Here is an 18,326-nt window from a genome sequence, read left to right as displayed (position 1 = left end):
GGTCTTCCTATAACAGAAAAGTGGGAAAGTTAGCAAATGAACCTCTCTTAACAGAGCAAGTGTGAGCATTTGTGTTTGTATAGTACATTATATTTATTAATCTATGTAAAAAGAACTTCCTTCTATATTGTCTAGTTATCAACTACTATCAAATGCTTCAACTGACTAAAGTTTTTGTCTTGGTTCCAGTTGTAAAGACTCGACAGGTGCAAGTTAAAATTGACCAGCTGCAGAAGAAAGTTGTGATTACCTCGACGACACATCGTACATTTGGACGCCAACACTGGCAGTTGTTACATCAGAATCTAATCAAATGGCAACAGAACTTGTCTAACGTACAGACCAGTCTACGAGCGTTGGAAATCATGCAGGCCCAGCAGGCCCAGACTGTACAGCAGTAATCCGACATAAGAGCGTCTCCTTCAACCAGATTAAAATTGTTTTGAAGCTTCTACAGACTGTGTTTCTGGCAAGCTTCCAGTGACACAGATTTGTTTTAATTTTTTTTACTAGCTGACTGAGACTGTTTTTGTTACAAACATCATGTGTCTCTCTTTTAAAGGTTATAAACAGTGCTTTGAGAAATTAACTTTATAGTTAAGGGGGCAGTTGGAATATTTTGCTTTATTCGGCTTCAGCCTTAGCTTGTAATTGATACTGTTGCTGTTCTTTTGAAAAGTTTGTCAAGTTGTGATTGTGCATTTAAATGGTGATACTTGGTTTTCATCACCTATGTAAATATTGGTGTTTGCAACTAATGAAAAGTTGATATTTCAAATCTTTGAAAGTAACTTAATTTGTGCGTTTCAGAAGAATTACACCACTGTAATGTTTGCCAATCATTGCACTTTTAAGGAGTAAAGTTACAAACTAAACAAGTTTACCTATAATATAAAAAAAAACTTAAGAACAGTGTACTTGGAATACTACTTTGATTTTGTGGAAATATAATGTACAATGCATTGCAACTCAGCATAAAAATGAAAACAGAAGAGAAAAAGAAGTTTTTTTAACCTTTACGTTTTAGCAACTGCAGTTGCTTTTTAATCAGTTTAAGTACACTTTTAACGATTAAGAAAGAAAAAATATACCGCTAGAAAATTTATTTTTGAAAATGTTACTTTTAGTTTTCTGTGTCTCCTGCAGACAGACTGCAAAGTGATTAGAACTGATATACAAGGTTTACGTTTAAACTTTCCATTTTTCTAGATGAAACATTGGGATCAAAAAAAGTAGAACTGTTTGAAGCAAACTATTCCATCTGCCCCCTTCATTGTTCTGTTAGACATTGTATTATCTGTATATTAGTTCATGTATGAAGTGCTAAAAACTGTGGCTAAAAATTATTAACACCAGTCCTTTTGTAAAAATTTGAAACATCTTGATAAGCTTTTGAAAAGTGTAATATTTAATTTATTCATGAAAAATAAATATACCATTTAGATTGTGCATTTTGTTGTTTTTGAATCATGACCTGCTGTCTTGAAATATGTTGTGTTAGGAATGTTGCGGTATTTCTGTATCAATTTTTATTGTCCATTATGTTAGAGGCAAAACTGACGAATTAGTGAAAAGACTAGGACACAGGTGCCCTCTACTCCTGTCACTGTATATGGTTTTATGACTCGAGGTTTAACATTTTTTAACATGTTTGCAGCACAAACTTTTAAGAATTTTATGTGTATTTGTGCCACCCCCATGAGTGGTGGAGGCATATAGATTTGGTCTTGTCCGTCCGTGTATCTGTCCGTCCGTCTGTCCGAAGTTCGTGACCCGCCTAGCTGGAAAAGTATTTGATATAAATTGATGAAACCTTGCATGAGTCTTTATCATGATATGAACTTGCGCACCTCCTATTTTTCATCTGGCTCCGCCCCCTATTTTCAGAGTTATGGCCCCTGAAATAGTCAAAAATGCACATTTTCACGTTGTGACATGCCTAGCTCAAAAAGTATTTGATATAGATTCATGAAACCTTGCATTAGTCTTATTCATGATATGAACTTGCGCACCTACTATTTTTCATTTGGGTCCGCCTCCTATTTTCAGAGTTATGGCCCCTGAAATAGTCAAAAATGTACATTTTCACCTTGTGACGCACCTAGCTCAAAAAGTATTTAATATAAATGGTTGATAACATGCATAAGTCTTTATCATGATATAAACTTGCACACCTCTAATTTTTTGGCTGACTCTACCCCCAGTTTTTAAAGTTATGTCCCCTGAAATAGTAAAAATATGCACTTGTTCACCTAATTATGTGCCTAGCTCAAAAAGTATTAGATGTAAATTCAGGAAACGTTGCTGGAGTCTTTATTGTGATGTGACCTTGCACACTTTGCATTCATCTTGAGAATCTTAGTGCTTATTACAGAGTTTTGGCCCTTGAAATAGCCAAAATAGTGGATTTTTTGTTTGTGATGCTCATAGCTCAAAAAGTATAGGGCCAAGAATAATGAATCCTTTTCATAAAATGTTTGTTGAGGCTATACCCCATTAAGACTGCAAACATTTGAATTATTGCCCCTTATTTGTGACAAATGTACCAGTGGGGGGCACACCCTGTGTCCTACAGACACATTTTAGTTTTCACTGTGAAGGACAGTAAGTCTGAGAACACCTGGTGCATAAGCTGTAAAACAATTATCTGTTTTATGACTCTAGGTCGAGTAGATTTTGACATGCAGTGCACAAATTCAAGTGCTGGATATTTCATGATTCTAGGTGATTTTTAGCTAATCTGATTTTTTGGAAAAAAATGATGAGTTATTGTCGTCACTTGATCAGCATCGGCATTGGCGTTGCCTGGTTAAGTTTTATGTTTAGGGTCAGCTTTTCTCCTAAAATATCAAAGCTATTGCTTTGAAATTTGCAATACTTGTTCACCTTAAATAGCTGACCCTGTACAGCAAGAAACATAACTCCATCTTGCTTTTTGCAAGAATTATGGCCCCTTTTGACTTAGAAAATCAGATGTTTTGGTTAAAACTTGTGTTTGGGTCAGCTTTTCTCCTAAACTATCAAAGCCATAAAACTTGCAACACTTGTTCATCATCACAAGCTGACCCCATACAGCAAGAAACATTACTCCATCCTGCTTTTTGCAAGAATTATGGCCCCTTTTGGACTAAGAAAATATGAGATTTCTTGGTTAAGTTTTACGTTTAGGTAAACTTTTCTTCTAAACTATCAAAGCTATTGCTTTGAAACTTGCATCAGTTGTTTACCATCATAAGCTGACTCTGTATATGAAGAAACATAACTCCATCCTGCTTTTTGTAAGAATTATGGCCCCTTTTGGACTTTTGAAATCATTGGTAGGACATTTCTATTATACAGAGACAAAAAAAATCAGAGGAGTGTCTGCACCCGCAAGGCGGTGCTCTTGTTTCAAGATGTATGCAACACAAGCTCTTTATGTGTATTTTTCACTATGTCAAGGACCATATGAGTGAATTCCCAAACAGAACACCAGATGCGCAACTTCACATGCTATATAACAATTTATTTTTTGAGATACATATAACACAAACATGTATCCAAATTATGCATAATTTTTTACAATCGAGGGCCAGAACTCTTGTCTGACTGATAAAAATCCAGAACAAAATGCCGTATGCACAACTTCACATGCTGAATAATATTCCTATGATGTTTCATGACCTTTATATTGTTTATATATCATATATATGTTATATGTACTAAATGATTCTATATGTCACTAGTAGAAAATTATCAAAAACTTGTGACAATGTTGTAACATGATATTTTGGATGATATCTATATGCAAATGGACTATTTTAAGTGTTTAGTTATTACTGGGAGGCTGTAGAGTAGGGGGGAGCATGTTTTCGGACCAGGTCATGCGCCGAGCACCTGTGGCTTTCAACATGTACAATTATCTAATGAAACTTTGTCAAGTTCAGTAGTTTTAAAGAAATTTCTACTCTATGATTCCTTATTAATTTTCGGAAACATACAAAATATAGGCATGCATAAAGGCAACTACTGCAAATGAGAAATTTGCGGGTTCTCAACATGGTATACATGGGGTGTTTAAGCCTGCGGGAGACTACTAATATTTAACCACAGTTAATAAGGCAAATGTATCAGCTTGCTCGGGATTCTACTTGACCTGATCATTCATTCAGCTGAACTAACAAATAAGGAAATAAATTAAAGCCTTCTTGTATCTCCACTTTATTTACTGAAAGAGTCGAATTTAATTAACATCAACCAAATTGAAAACTGTGCATTTAACTTTTTCACTTGACAAAGATGGGCGAGTGATTACAGGATTTTAAGTATCTTAGTAAACTAGGTAATGTTATTTTGGTTGCCAGCTTCAAGTCTAGCGGATGAAACATAAGTGAAGCATCTTCTTTCACGAGACTTTTATGGATGACCATTTTTACATCTGCTGCATTTGGATTAATCAGAGCTAATGGAGTTACTCCCCCTGGTTCAGTTCCAAGAAGTTGCTTCATGTCGTCTGCTGTTCCAAAGTTGAAATTTCTGTTTGCATTCACAGATTTCCGTAGTTGCTTAAGGTCCATGTTGAAATCTTCGTGACATATTACCAGATAAAACTGTCCCTTCCTGTCCTTGAGAAATAAATTCTTGCAGTAGAATATATTTGAATCCACGTTGAGACGTTCTTCTTTTGGTTTGTATATTTCAGTTTCATACGGAATTTTGAATTTGTGAAGGCAGTCGTAAACCTTCAATGTGTTTGTGTTGAAACTGTATGAAACTTGGCAGATATTTCCAGCAGCTGATCTGTCTAAAACTTTTCCAGAAGGTTCTTTAGATAAAAGTGATTCACTGAGAGACGGAGTAGGACAAGAGTTTGTGCACAATTTATTGTCTTTCAGATACTCACTTTCTGTTGATTTTGTTTCACTTACTTTTTGATTTGTATAGTCTATTTCAGAAAATTGATTTTCAGTGCAGTCTTGGTACTTAGTCGAGTGGAAAGAGAGTCCAGAAAGATTTGATATTTCCATGAAAATGTTGATGTCCCCACTCCTAGCCACACCCAGAAACTCCAGACGGGCCTGCAGGAGCGGGGACAGGGGATATTCTGACGCCGTGGTGAAGGTGATTCTTGCCCCAGACTCCGAAGATCTGGGGTGCAGGTCATATTGATGGCAAGGAAAGATTTTAGTTCCTATGAATCCGCAAACCTACCAAAATCGCATCCCCCATAACAAGATCTGCATTATCTGGAACTTGTTATTCCAAATATCTTCCTTGTCCCATGTCATATTTGTCATTCCTTGTTGCTAAGTTAAATGCTTAGCAACAGCACACTTTGAAATGTTACTATGTACTATTTTCATTGTCTAAAGCAGTTTTTCCTAGCAACACTTGTTGCTAGGGATCAGTGTGTATCTATTGTCACTTAATTATTCCATCATTGATAGTTTGTTTCACCTGAAAGAAAAAAAATCATCAATTAACATAAGATTATTTTTAATATTAATATAAAATAGCTAGTCTTACAGTAGATTCTACATGTATATTTTGTAATTAAACATTTACACTGCTAAATTAATGCTTACCTTTTCAGACAAAAATGAATGATTCAGTTTAAAATTTTACCTATATATACCATACCTAGATTATACATGTATAGTATTTCACCATATTTCATCATGCTAGGCTAAAATCTATATTTAGCTCACAACGCGTTGATCTATATTTAGTTGACCTGATTGATTAAAATAGCATGAAGGTCACATGGCATTATAAATATAAATAGTTTGGTCACATGACTTGATGTAATGCCGTTAAAAAACGGATTTCCTGCTAGGACAAGCTGGGCGGGCAGTTTTCAAATCTGTTAGGTACTTGGCGAATTTGCAAAACATCAAGGCTCCCTCGGCGTCCACGTGCGAGTAGCCTGCAGCTGGGATCTGCTATTTTCTGGTTGCCATACAACACGGGTACATTGCTGGACATTTAGCCGCTAATTCGCCTATTCTTAATTTACATATATAGTCACCAAATAACCTAGATGACTTTACTATTTTATGATCTGTTATTTTATAGAGCTAGTTGTCATCCCTCTATCATCGGGACAGCGACAGTCAAAAGTTATCATGCTGTCCCAAAACGACCTCCAAAACGTCCGATTTAAATGTTTCTTTGAAATATTCAGAATTTACCGATGATATTTAAAGAAATGACACTTTTAATCTAATCACTTTCTCCATTGCTATGTACACGGACTTCCGTGTGTCGGGTATAGCCCTCGCTGACTGAACTGAAGTTCCGCGAGGCTCGCAAAAATTTGACCAGGTCCGTCTCCTAAGTCGTTAGTTTTATCAAATTTTATTGTATATTGCGTTCCATTCGACCATTCTGGACACGTTCTGAATGTTCTGTCTGGGACGTGTGAATGGAATGAAATGGAACACGAGACTGTCCGGGACGTGTAAATGGAATGAAAAGGAACACGGGACAAAAACAAATATGTTTATAAGCATGTGTACATTAGAGAGGCCTGTCCTTGAAATGTTTTTACACAAAGTCATTTAAAAAATACCTATATTCTACCCGTTTCTACCTAGTATGGTCAGCAACCAGCCAGTTTCATTCAGCCTTTCACTGATAAAATACTTATGTAACATAGATATTATGAAAATTAAAAAAAAAAACATTTAGGGTTTCAGTTCAGGTTTTGCTGCGGGGGTCGTCTTGGAGTGAATAGTCTTGTGGGGGAATCGTCTGGAATTTGACTAAATCAAAGGGTGACAGACGTTTTCTTTTCATCTAAACAATACTAGCTATGTAACATAGCCCGCAGCAAGGTTTGAAAACATCCCAGTATTGAAAATAACAGTGGTTTACCAGTCAGTGACTCTGATGTCTTGGCCATCAAAGCAGCCTATCTACTTGTGATCAGTAACCAGAATTCCCCATATCCCAATGCCATTTGGAGTAAGTTTACTTATGATTAATTTGCATTTCTTTAAGAGTTTATAAGTTATATGCATCTAAAACTGTTAACAGCCCATGCATAATGTACCTGGTGAATTCAATGCTTCAATCATCTGAGGGGATAATTTATATGTATTTTTTTCCACCGTTTACATCCTCTACAGCCAGATATTCAACAGGGAGCAATCTGTAAATGAAAGATATCTTACTAGGAAATACAAGTATATATATATAAAAAAACTTATTATCAGACTAGTTGCTAGTCTAGCCTTACTCATTTGGCTTATTGGGATGACTTATTTTATGATCTATTTTTTTTTAATATATAGTTTTTATCCCTCTAAGCCTTACCCGTATCTGTATTTTAATGTTTGAAAAACAAAGACATTAAACAATCTAAAAAGGTAATAAAATACTGTTTAGACCAAGGTAAGATTATTATATTTTAAACAAATCTTTACTATACTCAATACTAATTATAGTAACTGAAAAACAGTTTTAACCTTTAGCCTGCTGGCGGCAAGTGCAGACCAAGATCAGCCTGCATGCACATCCGTGCAGGCTGATCATGGTCTGCACTGTTAGCTATACAGTCAGTAAATTTTCAGTGAACACCTCTTTGAATAAAGTGGTACTGCCCAAATTGAATGATGGACCAATCCGTTTTAGAAATTTAGAAGGGTAAGGGTTAAGGTAATAATTATTAAAAATCTAATTAATATAAATATCTTATTTTACTAGTTTGTTTATATATGTATGTAGCAAGCGGCTTAGATGGTATTGATGTTGATATGTTTAAAATATTTTTAATTCTGTATGCCGATGACATTGTAATATTTGCAAATACTAAAGATGAATTACAATCTAGCTTAGATCTGTTGTATAATTATTGTAATAAATGGGGGGTTATTAGTAAATTCTGGCAAAACAAAAGTTATGATTTTTAGAAAAGGTGGTCGTTTACCGTTAAATATTAATTTTCATTATGGTGAATGCGACCTTGAAATAGTCAATAAATTTGTGTATCTTGGAATTGTCTTTTCAACAGCTGGGTCTTTCACGGAAGCTCAAAATACCTTATCTGGACAAGCACTGAAAGCGATCTTTAAAATGAACAGATGTCTGTATAAGTTTACCAACATATCTGTAAAACATAAATTAGAACTTTTTGACAAGCTGATATTACCTATTCTCAATTATGGCAGTGAAGTATGGGGATTTCATGCCGGTAAATCATTAGAAAGAATTCATTTGCAATTCTGTAAACGCCTTTTAGGTGTCAAAAGAAGTACACAAAATGATTTTATTTATGGTGAATTAGGTCGGATGCCTCTGCAAAATATGAGATATTATAATATTATTAAATTTTGGATTAAAATATTACATACGGATTGTAAAAAATATATAAGAAAAGTGTACACTATGTTATATCAAGATACTTTAAATTATCCTTATAGAAAAAACTGGTGTTCTTTGATAAAAAAAATTCACTGTGTTTATTGGGTTTTCATGAAGCATGGATTTTTCAAACAGTAGGTGATACCAGTATGTTTTTAACTATTGTTAAACAAAGGATAAAAGATCAGTTTCTACAAAATTGGAACGAAAGATTAAACGATTCCAGCAGAGCCCTGTTCTATAGACAAATATGTAATTTTAGGTTTCAGCCATATTTAGATATATTAGATATTAAGAAATTTTGTGTTAGTTTATCGCGTTTACGTTTATCATCTCATCGCCTTTGTATCGAAACTGGTAGATGGAATCAGCCTGTAAGTACACCTATAAATGAAAGAATATGTAATGTTTGTAACTTGTTAGAGGATGAATATCATTTCGTAATACAATGTAACACGTATATTGATTTAAGGAAACGATTGATACCACCATACTTTTGGAGACGCCCTAGCATGTATAAATTTATTGAACTTGTAAATTCAGAAAATCCACGCATTGTAAAGAATTTATCTAATTATATCGAAAAAGCATTTACAACAAGATCACATCTTTTGTATAGCCGATAAATATCTATATAGAAAAGGTCATCAAACGTTTTGGTACAGTTATTGTGTAGTTATAAAATTGACAAGTTAAAGCAAAATGTAAGTGACCATTTTTATTTCTGAAATGTAGGAATGATGCAAGTGCTTGTCACTTATAGTTGTCGCTATTATTACTACATTGTATTAATATCATTATTTGAATCAAATTTTTTACTAATGTGTTATTACAATGGTTTTGCCAATTTCGGCGAAGATTCCACAAGCCGATTCTTGTAAGGCCCTTTCGCTTTCTTGCTTACAAGAACGGTCATCCGTGGAATACAAATATAGCTTTAGTCATGTATTCATTCATATTATAAATTATGTAGTGTATTGAAAGGAAAATGATCTTGATATTTCGTTTTCTTTTTGTTTTCAATCAAGATCATTTTACCGTTATATATATCACAATCTAGTATAGTTACTATTAGATAGCCTTAATACCCCAGTCACACATACGGCGAAGATAACTACGTCTATCCACGGATAGAAACGTAGTAATCCGTATCGATCCGTACCTGAGCCGTACCTTAACGTAGTAATACGTATCAATCCGTACCAATTCGTACGGCTCAGGTACGGATCGATACGGGTTACTACGTTTATATCCGTAGCTAGACGTAGCTATCCGCGCCGTATGTGTGACTGGGGTATTATACGTTAATACGGAAACATTTAAATCTTTGATGAATCTGTTTGACTTGTCAGATTGAAGCATAAATATACATGAACTGTTGAAGATGTTGGAATTGTTATACGAATCATTTGTTTATTGTGTTATGGATTAAATGTTCACTGTTGCCATGTATATATAGCGTACCATGTACCACATGGGTCTATGACCTTCTGGTTTAATGAAAATAAAAACTTTGAAACTTTGAAAACTTTATATAAAACAAATTGTATTTTTTATCAAGTATAACTTTTAAACAGAAAACTCATAATTTAATAAATGTAACATTATTAGCACCTTATATTTTTCATAGATGTGGTCTGATTCTTCAAATGAAGGACAACAAATAGTAGATGTAGTTGAACTAGAAAACAAAGACACACAAAGTCAAAGGTGCCCTGAGTTTTGTACCACAGAAGGCGGAAATTCAGCTGTAGAAAATCAGCAGCATAGTGGTGAAAATATATCAATAACAGTGAATGATGAAACTAAAGAATTTAGAAATGATCCTTGTGAAAATTTTATTTATCTGAACATAAAAGCAAGAAGCAACATAACACAATATAATGTATCACATGTCCTCTTGGGTCTAAGACCTTCTGGAATTTATATGAATAAACTTGTAAACTTGTAAAACTTGTAACACAATGATGAATAATAATGTTGACGATGGTCCAGATAGTGCATGTGAAACAGGAAATAACAGGAAATAACAATTTGGATTGCAATTAATGATAATAACACAGTGTAAAATAACACTGTGATGAAAAGTAACGTTAACGTTAACAACACTCACAATACTGCGTATGACAAAGCCAAGAAATAATACCTAAAATACAAGCAATAAACAATGATAAAGCTGGCGCAATACAACGAAACTTAATGATAGACAATAACGTTGAAAAACAGTGCATGTGACAATGAAATAACACCAGGAAATCCAAGCAATAATGATAACTCAGTGCAAAGTAATATAGTGATGGTCACTAACGTTGAAGGCGTAAAAATAGTGCGTGTTACAATGAAATAACACCAGGAAACACAAGCATTATTGATAACATAGTGCAGCGTACCGTAATTATGAACAGTAACGTTTCAAAACGGTCAGAATGTACAGACGTATATTTAATGAGGAGTTTCATCTCTCGTTCCATGTTTCTAAGAATGATCATTGCAATTTGTGTGCAAAATACAATGTAGCTGAAAAAGATGTTGTGTTAACAGATAAAATGAAAGAAGACCAACAATGTAAAATAACAGTTTGGGAAAATAGGGAAAAGACAAAAATCTTGCGAAGCAAGACAGTAAATAGAATTTATAAAAAGATCCTTTGGAAGCAAAGAATGCAACCAAGCAGAATAATAGCAACACACATGCACCTTTGATCTACAATGAGTGTTGTACACATCTTGTAGTTTAGTCAGTGTATGAGGAAGTTGTGTTGCTTTAATCTATCAGTTTACAGTTACGGAAACGTCAACGGTTCATGTTATGTGTGGTCAGGAGTGGAAATATGAGTTCCTATGAGATTTCTACGGGTATATACATTTACCTACAATCTCTACCACAAACAGTTGAAACAGTGGTATATTAGTCGGATGCATGTACATCAAGTTATTTCATAAACACAAACAAAAAAAACTTTCTTAATTTCAAACAACTTAAGTCAAGAGCACACATTCGGACAATGGAGTGAAAGTAAACTGGACGAAAATAAAGTGGATCAGGTTTACTTAAGACAATCCCAGGCTTGTTACTTCAAATGTTGTATGACTGATAAGGATTTTTAGAGGATACAACTCACAAAAGATAGTCAACTACCAGCCAAAGACCAACTACCGAAGCTGTATATCAACCGCCAAAAAGAAAAACCTCTTTACAGTTTGTAAAAAGAATTATTGCCAGTGAGTTTCATGATTATTACAAGTCTCTTCCGACAAGTAAATTGACAAATGAAGTTCTTGCAGAACGACTTTGAGGGAAGCGATATAGACACAGATCCTCGTATGAACTATTATTGAAGGAAGCGGAACAAAACAAAAAGTTACCCACTGACTATTTTTGAATGCCAGGAATAAAGATCGGAAATATACCAGATAACTCGCATACATTCTTTAATATTAATTACTGTATGCTTCCATATGTACTTTTTTATTAAAGAAATGTACTTCAGATACTGTTATTTTTCTGCTTTTCACACCGTTTCATAGACAATCAATTGAGCAAAGACGTTGTATAAATGTATATGCTACATATTGTAATTATTTTTTTCTTAAAATTTGCTATAATTGTTATGGCAAAATATTTTATCTGAATATACTATGTTTCTACACGGTTTTTACCGAGTACTTTTATGAGTATCTTCAGTGCATAACCCACTCAGTTTTATTAGTAATGTTCTTGCGCAACAATTTAGTGATAATATAATCAAACTGTGACAGCAAAAATCCAGTATTTACATCTGCAGTGTTTCTGCAGGGTGTATTAGGACTGAAATTAACATAAATGTGCCAGCAAAAAGCCTGTATTTGCATCTGCAATGTTTTTGCATAGTTGATTTCTTTTGCATTTTCGAGTAACTGTTCCAACAAAAACACTGTTTCTCAATATACTATAGTACGTGGTTTTTGCACAAAAATTATATTTGAAATATACACAAACTGTGCAAAAACAATTTTTGCTTCTAACTCTACAATTACTAAGTTTACTGACAAATCACTTATATTGAACATAGAATATATTATTTCCAGTATATGTGTAAAAAAATGTTCCACAAATAAATGGTACATAAAAATGATACTGTTTTTGCTTCTCGTGAATAGTTTTCAAAAATGGAGATACTAGGTTTTTGCTCTAACTCGACGATATGTTATTTAAAAACACTGTCATTACGTGATATATGTGAACACTCACTTATCATCTCAAGAAAAGAAAAGATGAACATAAAAGAATCGTAAAGAAAAAGACAATGATAAAAAATACGAGAAAATTAGATACATTTGCCATTGATCCTTTACAGACGCCACCTCTCCTGTCTGTTTATTTTTTATCTGTGGTCCATTCTATCTTGAGGTGTATCATTAACAATGCAGAAATCTAAACAATAAAATTGTATAAAAGATACCAAAATTATTTCTTAGTTTCCTTTATAAAATGATGTACATGATGAAATAAGAGCCCATTTTGAGAATCGTTCAGGGTATCAATACCAAAAAGTAACTTCTTCATGCTTAGAGGCTGTAATTGACGTGTTATGATTAAAAGATTTCTCCTTTGATTCACTGAAATAGATTTAAGTGTTCGGCATCCTCTATCACAGCTCCACAATCGCATTCAGGATTTGGAATAAGATGATTGCTATACAAATCTAAATTCAGGTTGCTACAGTTGTTTCTAATGCGTGCTTGGTGTACTGATGGCGAACGTTCGCCACTCGTAAAATATGATGGAACAATTGTGGTTTGTATATATCTTTGAGTTTTCTTTTAAAACTTGCGAATGAGTCTGATCCTCTAGTGTTTAAAAGAAATTAATTCCAAAGCTGTATTGCTCTTAGAATATATTTCGGTTCTTCTCGCCATTGATACATAATCGACGTTGTTTCTCAACCAGTATTAATTTTCATATATATTTTCGACTACAGGAGGAATAACTGTGATAGGTACAATTTCAATAAATGATGTTTTTTCTTTGTATACTAAAATTATTTTTTATTTTTCTTCTATTCGCAAGAGATACTCGTTCGATTTCTTTTGATATTTTTTGAATAGGCACTGTTCTTGTTTTAAACCCTTTGCAGCTCTAGCAGCTTCGTATTGTATTTTTTTCTAAAGATTCATTCTCATAATTGGCACAATTATCCCATAACAACGAGGCGTATTCTAGACGTGGACGTAAATAAGATATATATTTTATTGCGGGTATTTCAATGAACTTGAAATTTAAACATTTTCATGGACCCTAAGATTTTTGATGCAGATGAAACTAGAGTGGCGATATGTTCATGCCATGACCCGTCTTGACTGAATGTTACATGAAGATGTTTATGATGTTCAACACATGTTAGGTGCACATTATCGAAATATGAATTTGGATGATTTCTATTATAAAGGTGCACATTATCGAAATATGAATTTGGACGATTTCTATTACAAAAGGAAAAGAACATAATTTTTGTTTTAGAAGGATTAGAATTTACTAACCAATGTTTTGACAATAACTTGATTTTGTGGAGGACATGATTAAGAGTTTCTGTCACCGTATCCATATTACTTGTTGATACGGCTAGAGAACTATATTCTGCGAAAAGTTAAGTAATACTTAAAAGTGAGGCAGCTGTATCATTTGCATAGATAAGAAATGAAAGAGGTCCAATACCCCTGAATCAAAAACATGAATATTATTTGTAACAGCAATAGGATCAAAAGATAATAGGTAAGGGTAGATTTCTCGGAAGCACAGAGCACCAAAAACACAGCCCCAGAGCCACGCATTTGCATAGTAGGCCATCAACAAAAAGAAGCTGTAATGGAAAAATATTTCAGACGAGTTGCTTCAAACATCCAAGTAACGTTCTGGAGTTAGATGCAATTCGAGTAGAAAATTAGTCATATTGTTTAATACCAGTATATCACAAAACTTGTGGTGTGGCATTTTTGATTCCATACCTCATGTTTTTATTTAAATGTAAATGAGATGCGGAACCAAAATTTGTAGTCCTGTTTGGCGCCATATAACCTATACTGTGTTGGTGCGCCGTAAAGCCCAAATAAATAAATGTGGTGCGGCATGTTAAGCTGGTCTTCATTTATCGCCTACCATTATTAAGCTATGTTTTGATTCTAAAGCTATTTCTGAAGAGTTTTCAAATTATTCCGATTCGTCAAAAAACATGGCTGCCAGTGGGGCGTGATGTATATAGTAGAATATTAGAAAATCTTCTTGTGTGAAACTGCTAGCCCTATTTTGAAATAATTTCACACAAATTGTCCTTGTGTGACCTTCTGCAAATACTGTTATTTTTTTCTGATTTGTAAAAAAGCATGGCCGCCAGAGGGCGTGATCACTTTTCGACAACAATTTCTTTAAACGACATCTTCTCCAAAACCACTGAATGGATTTTGATGAAACTTTATACAAATGATCTCTTGGTAGCTCTCTTACAAAGTTGTTCAAAGGTTTCGGTTCATTGAACATATGGCTATTTTTGGTTAAAAATAGGTTTTCTAGCTTTCAGACTTTAAAAATCTTCTTCTCTAGAGCTTTGATATTTGGCTTGTGATATAACGGTTTGACTCTCTACCCTAAATGTCCAAATTATTGCCCTAAGGTCAAAATGACCACGCCCCTGTGTGTGACATGTACTTACTTATAGGCTTATATATAAGAAACTTTGAAAATCTTCTTCTCTGAATCCATAATAGCTAGGTCCTTGATACTTGGCGTGTGATATCAGTGTTTTACAATCTACCGTAACTGTTCAAATTTTTGCCCTAGGTTTAAAAATGTGTGTGACATATACATTTTTATATATAATATAGGCTAACACAGAAGAAAGCTAACTCTGTAATTGTACCATTACGTTATATAAACACACTTGAAGACTTGTACACAGGTGAGCGCTTTAGGGTCAATGACCCTCTTGTGTGAGTATTGACTTCAAGTTTCCATTGATAACAGTATTCTTCAATATACTTAATATATATACTTAAGCGTTTCTGTAGATCTTACAGCTTTCACTTACTATCAGCATATTGTATTATATATAGTTTAAAGTACATACCAATATCATTAAGACTTATGTTACATTTGATAACATTCACATTTTCATTACTTAGATAATTTTCCAGGTCATTTAAGAAGATTGAAAATAATATGGGCGACAGGTTTCCACCTTGTCTAACACCAGCCATACAAGGGAAAAATTGTGACTAATAATAATAAAATAACCTGTATTTGTTTTTATTCTAGATTTAATATCAATATACATGTTTTGATTATATTAAAACATTTACCATTTATATTATGGTTAAGTAGTTTTGTCCAAAGACCTTGGCACCATACCGTATCAAACGCCTGTTTAAAATCTATAAACATGCAGAACAGTTTTTTTTTCTTTTGTGCACCTAGTATATCTAATAGACATGTTAAAACAAATCTGTTGGGGAATGATTTTTCTAAATCCCGCTTGGCAGAACTATAAGGTCATACTCATCAGCAAATTTATTCAACCAGTTGTTTTTAATTGCAGTGAATAGCTTAAGCAGCTTAAAAGTGTTATTGGTCTGTACTTTTCAGGTGCTTTGATGTTTCCTTTGTTTTATATATATTGGTATAACGTTACCTTCAGTCCAGCATTTAGGTATTATTCCATGATCAAGTATAATGTTAAATAGTTTTAAATATATTGGTATCATCATACCGTATTTAATGTACTTTTTATATGTTCCTATAAAATGTTATTTACCCTCGGGCTTTTATTATTTTTTAGTGTCTTTACTGTTCTTATTACCTCATCTTCCCTTATTGCATTATTTATATCTTCATTTATCTCATTTATTGTTGCTAAATTGGCCATTATAACCAAAAGGAAAGCCGCAGACGTATAAATAATCTCTTGAAATTATGAAAAATAAAATAATTTTATCGTAGTTTTCCTTCAATTATCAGTCTAGTGGCTACCCTAAAAGGTAATATAACTGTTCATTTTACAGCGACAATATCAAACTATATTATTGTACAACAAAATGGATAAAATTTAGAGCAATTGATGGAATTTTAACAATAAAGTACATATACCTTGAAAATTACCCATACACCTGTTATTCACCTGTTATTAAACAAAAGACGTATCCTCTTTATATCTTTATAGATGGTTAATCAGATTTTGGCCAACTAATCTATTTGTTCAAAACTTAACTAGCCGATCATTTACACTTATTTTTGTCCACAGAGTTCTTACTACACTTCAGATTTTCACTGGAAGTATTTATAAAATTTGATTTTCCTATCCTGATAGCATTATTTTATCATAAGTATAAATTAAATAAGCATATTTTGCCTAAAGAATGATATGAATTTAAGCACTGTTGTATTAAAGTTGTAACAAGTACACAGTTTGGAAATGCAAGTGTACAGAATTATTATTACCTCCATATGTCTATCTCGGTTGTGCAACCAAGATAGACTTTTATGGGTGGGCCGGTGGTCTAGTAGTAACATGCTAGAATGTCAATCCAGAGGTCTGGGGTTCGAATCCCGGTCCAGGCACTGGAAAATTCTGAGATAGATGCTCTTGAGTGTCGAGGCCTGTACTAGTTCTTCCCAGGAAAGACGACTTCGCGTGAATCGGTGCTATACACCGGCACGTTAAACAACCAGACAGTCTATTTGCAAAGAGCTAGGCTAACGGTTAGCCGGACATGCCTGTATCTAAAAAGGATTTCTCTCCATCTGTTCTGGGGCTTTATCTCACTCTGTCCCTCTGGTCAGATCGCTCTGTGTCTGTACTACTCGTAGTAGAGGATGACTTCGCGCCCTGAGTGGCTGCCTTTGTATATATGTGAAGCGCCTTTGAACGTGTTTATCATGAAAAGGGCGCTATATAAATCTGGTGTAACAATAATAATAATAATAATAATAAAACATTGAAAATAGATGAACTATGAAGCTACACGCTGTTTTCAAACTTGACTTTTGTGATTTAAATATACCAATATTTATCAAATGCAAATGTAAAAATAGTAATTCATGATATTGAAATCAAAAGAAATAGAACACTTTTTAAATACTTTTATATTAAAGGGTTGTAATTACAAATTTTCATAAAATGTAATAAAGTATACTCATTTCCAATACAGATGGAAGTCTATGTAATGGGTCTTTTTGTTCCTAGAACAAATCTCTAACAGAATAAACGAAAACTGAAGAATGTCATGAATGCTGCTCAAATGTGATTGACCACCTTTAAAAACAAGAACGTTGAAAACACACTGAGGTGATCTTTTGCAACAAAGCAACACAACAAATCATGATTCTTTTTCAATACGAAAACTAAAATTAAGGGAAGATTCGGGTGTAATAGTTGACAAGACATTTAATAAAGAAACATTGTTTAAAATATTTTATTGGCATATATAATTAAGAAAAATAAGTTATTTCTCACTTTTATAATGTACGTGGATTTTTTAAAACGGGACTTACTTATGCCTGGGGTGAGTCTATTACAGTGAAAATATGTGTAAGAAATAACTGAATGTCCGTTTGATATAAGATAGAAGAGGCAGTGCAGTAACAGTAGAACTATATCCGTGCGCACCCAAGAATTCCGACTAGCGGCAAACATTTAATCCGTCTTATGTAGAAATGGCTATTCTGTAAGACACTGGAGAAGTTTTGTTGGTGCGTGTAAATCTGGTCGTTCAATATCATTAAAGAACTACATTAGTATTATACAGTTTATTCCTCATACCATCATGTCATGAGCTTAGATACTGTATGTGTAGGAGAAAGTGTAAATTCTAACCAGATGTTGATCCACCCTCATGTATGTAGATAATTAATCTTAGATTGACCTTTATTTATATTTGTATATATGATTGCCTATTGTTATAGACCAGAAACTGTAAAGTTTAGAGTCTAATAAAATATTCTTCTTCTTCTTCTTA

At 33.6% G+C, this 18,326-nt stretch overlaps 2 protein-coding genes across 2 annotated transcripts in view; one reads left to right on the top strand and one right to left on the bottom strand.

Moving 5' to 3' along the window:
* LOC123536100 (eukaryotic translation initiation factor 3 subunit M-like) overlaps positions 1-1,444 on the top strand; it is a 31,597-nt gene extending 30,153 nt beyond the window's left edge. The window contains exon 10 of the mRNA XM_045318919.2: positions 190-1,444. Within this exon, the coding sequence (XP_045174854.2) occupies positions 190-401 (212 nt within the window). The 3' untranslated portion in view covers positions 402-1,444. The remainder of the gene's footprint in view (positions 1-189) is intronic.
* Positions 1,445-4,265: 2,821 nt separating this feature from the next.
* LOC128546138 (uncharacterized) lies at positions 4,266-8,169 on the bottom strand. Its single transcript, XM_053527836.1, has 2 exons — positions 8,132-8,169; positions 4,266-5,127 (listed from the first exon to the last, which is right to left on the bottom strand). The coding sequence occupies exons 1-2, from the start codon at positions 8,167-8,169 to the stop codon at positions 4,266-4,268; spliced, it is 900 nt and encodes a 299-aa protein (XP_053383811.1).
* Between the last annotated feature and the right edge of the window lie 10,157 nt (positions 8,170-18,326).

Source organism: Mercenaria mercenaria, chromosome 17, assembly GCF_021730395.1.
Source record: "Mercenaria mercenaria strain notata chromosome 17, MADL_Memer_1, whole genome shotgun sequence".
NCBI classification, from domain to species: domain Eukaryota; kingdom Metazoa; phylum Mollusca; class Bivalvia; order Venerida; family Veneridae; genus Mercenaria; species Mercenaria mercenaria.
The sequence above is the reverse complement of the archived record's forward strand: the minus strand, read 5'-3'. Positions and strand labels throughout refer to the sequence as shown.

Excerpts from the sequence above, each read along its gene's own strand:
- LOC128546138 (XM_053527836.1), bottom strand. The coding sequence starts at position 8,169 with ATGAAATCCCCATACTTCACTGCCATAATTGAGAATAG. Across the intron at positions 5,128-8,131 it reads ACTGCCATAATTGAGAATAG|ATCTTCGGAGTCTGGGGCAA; the intron begins GTAATATCAGCT and ends CCTGCACCCCAG.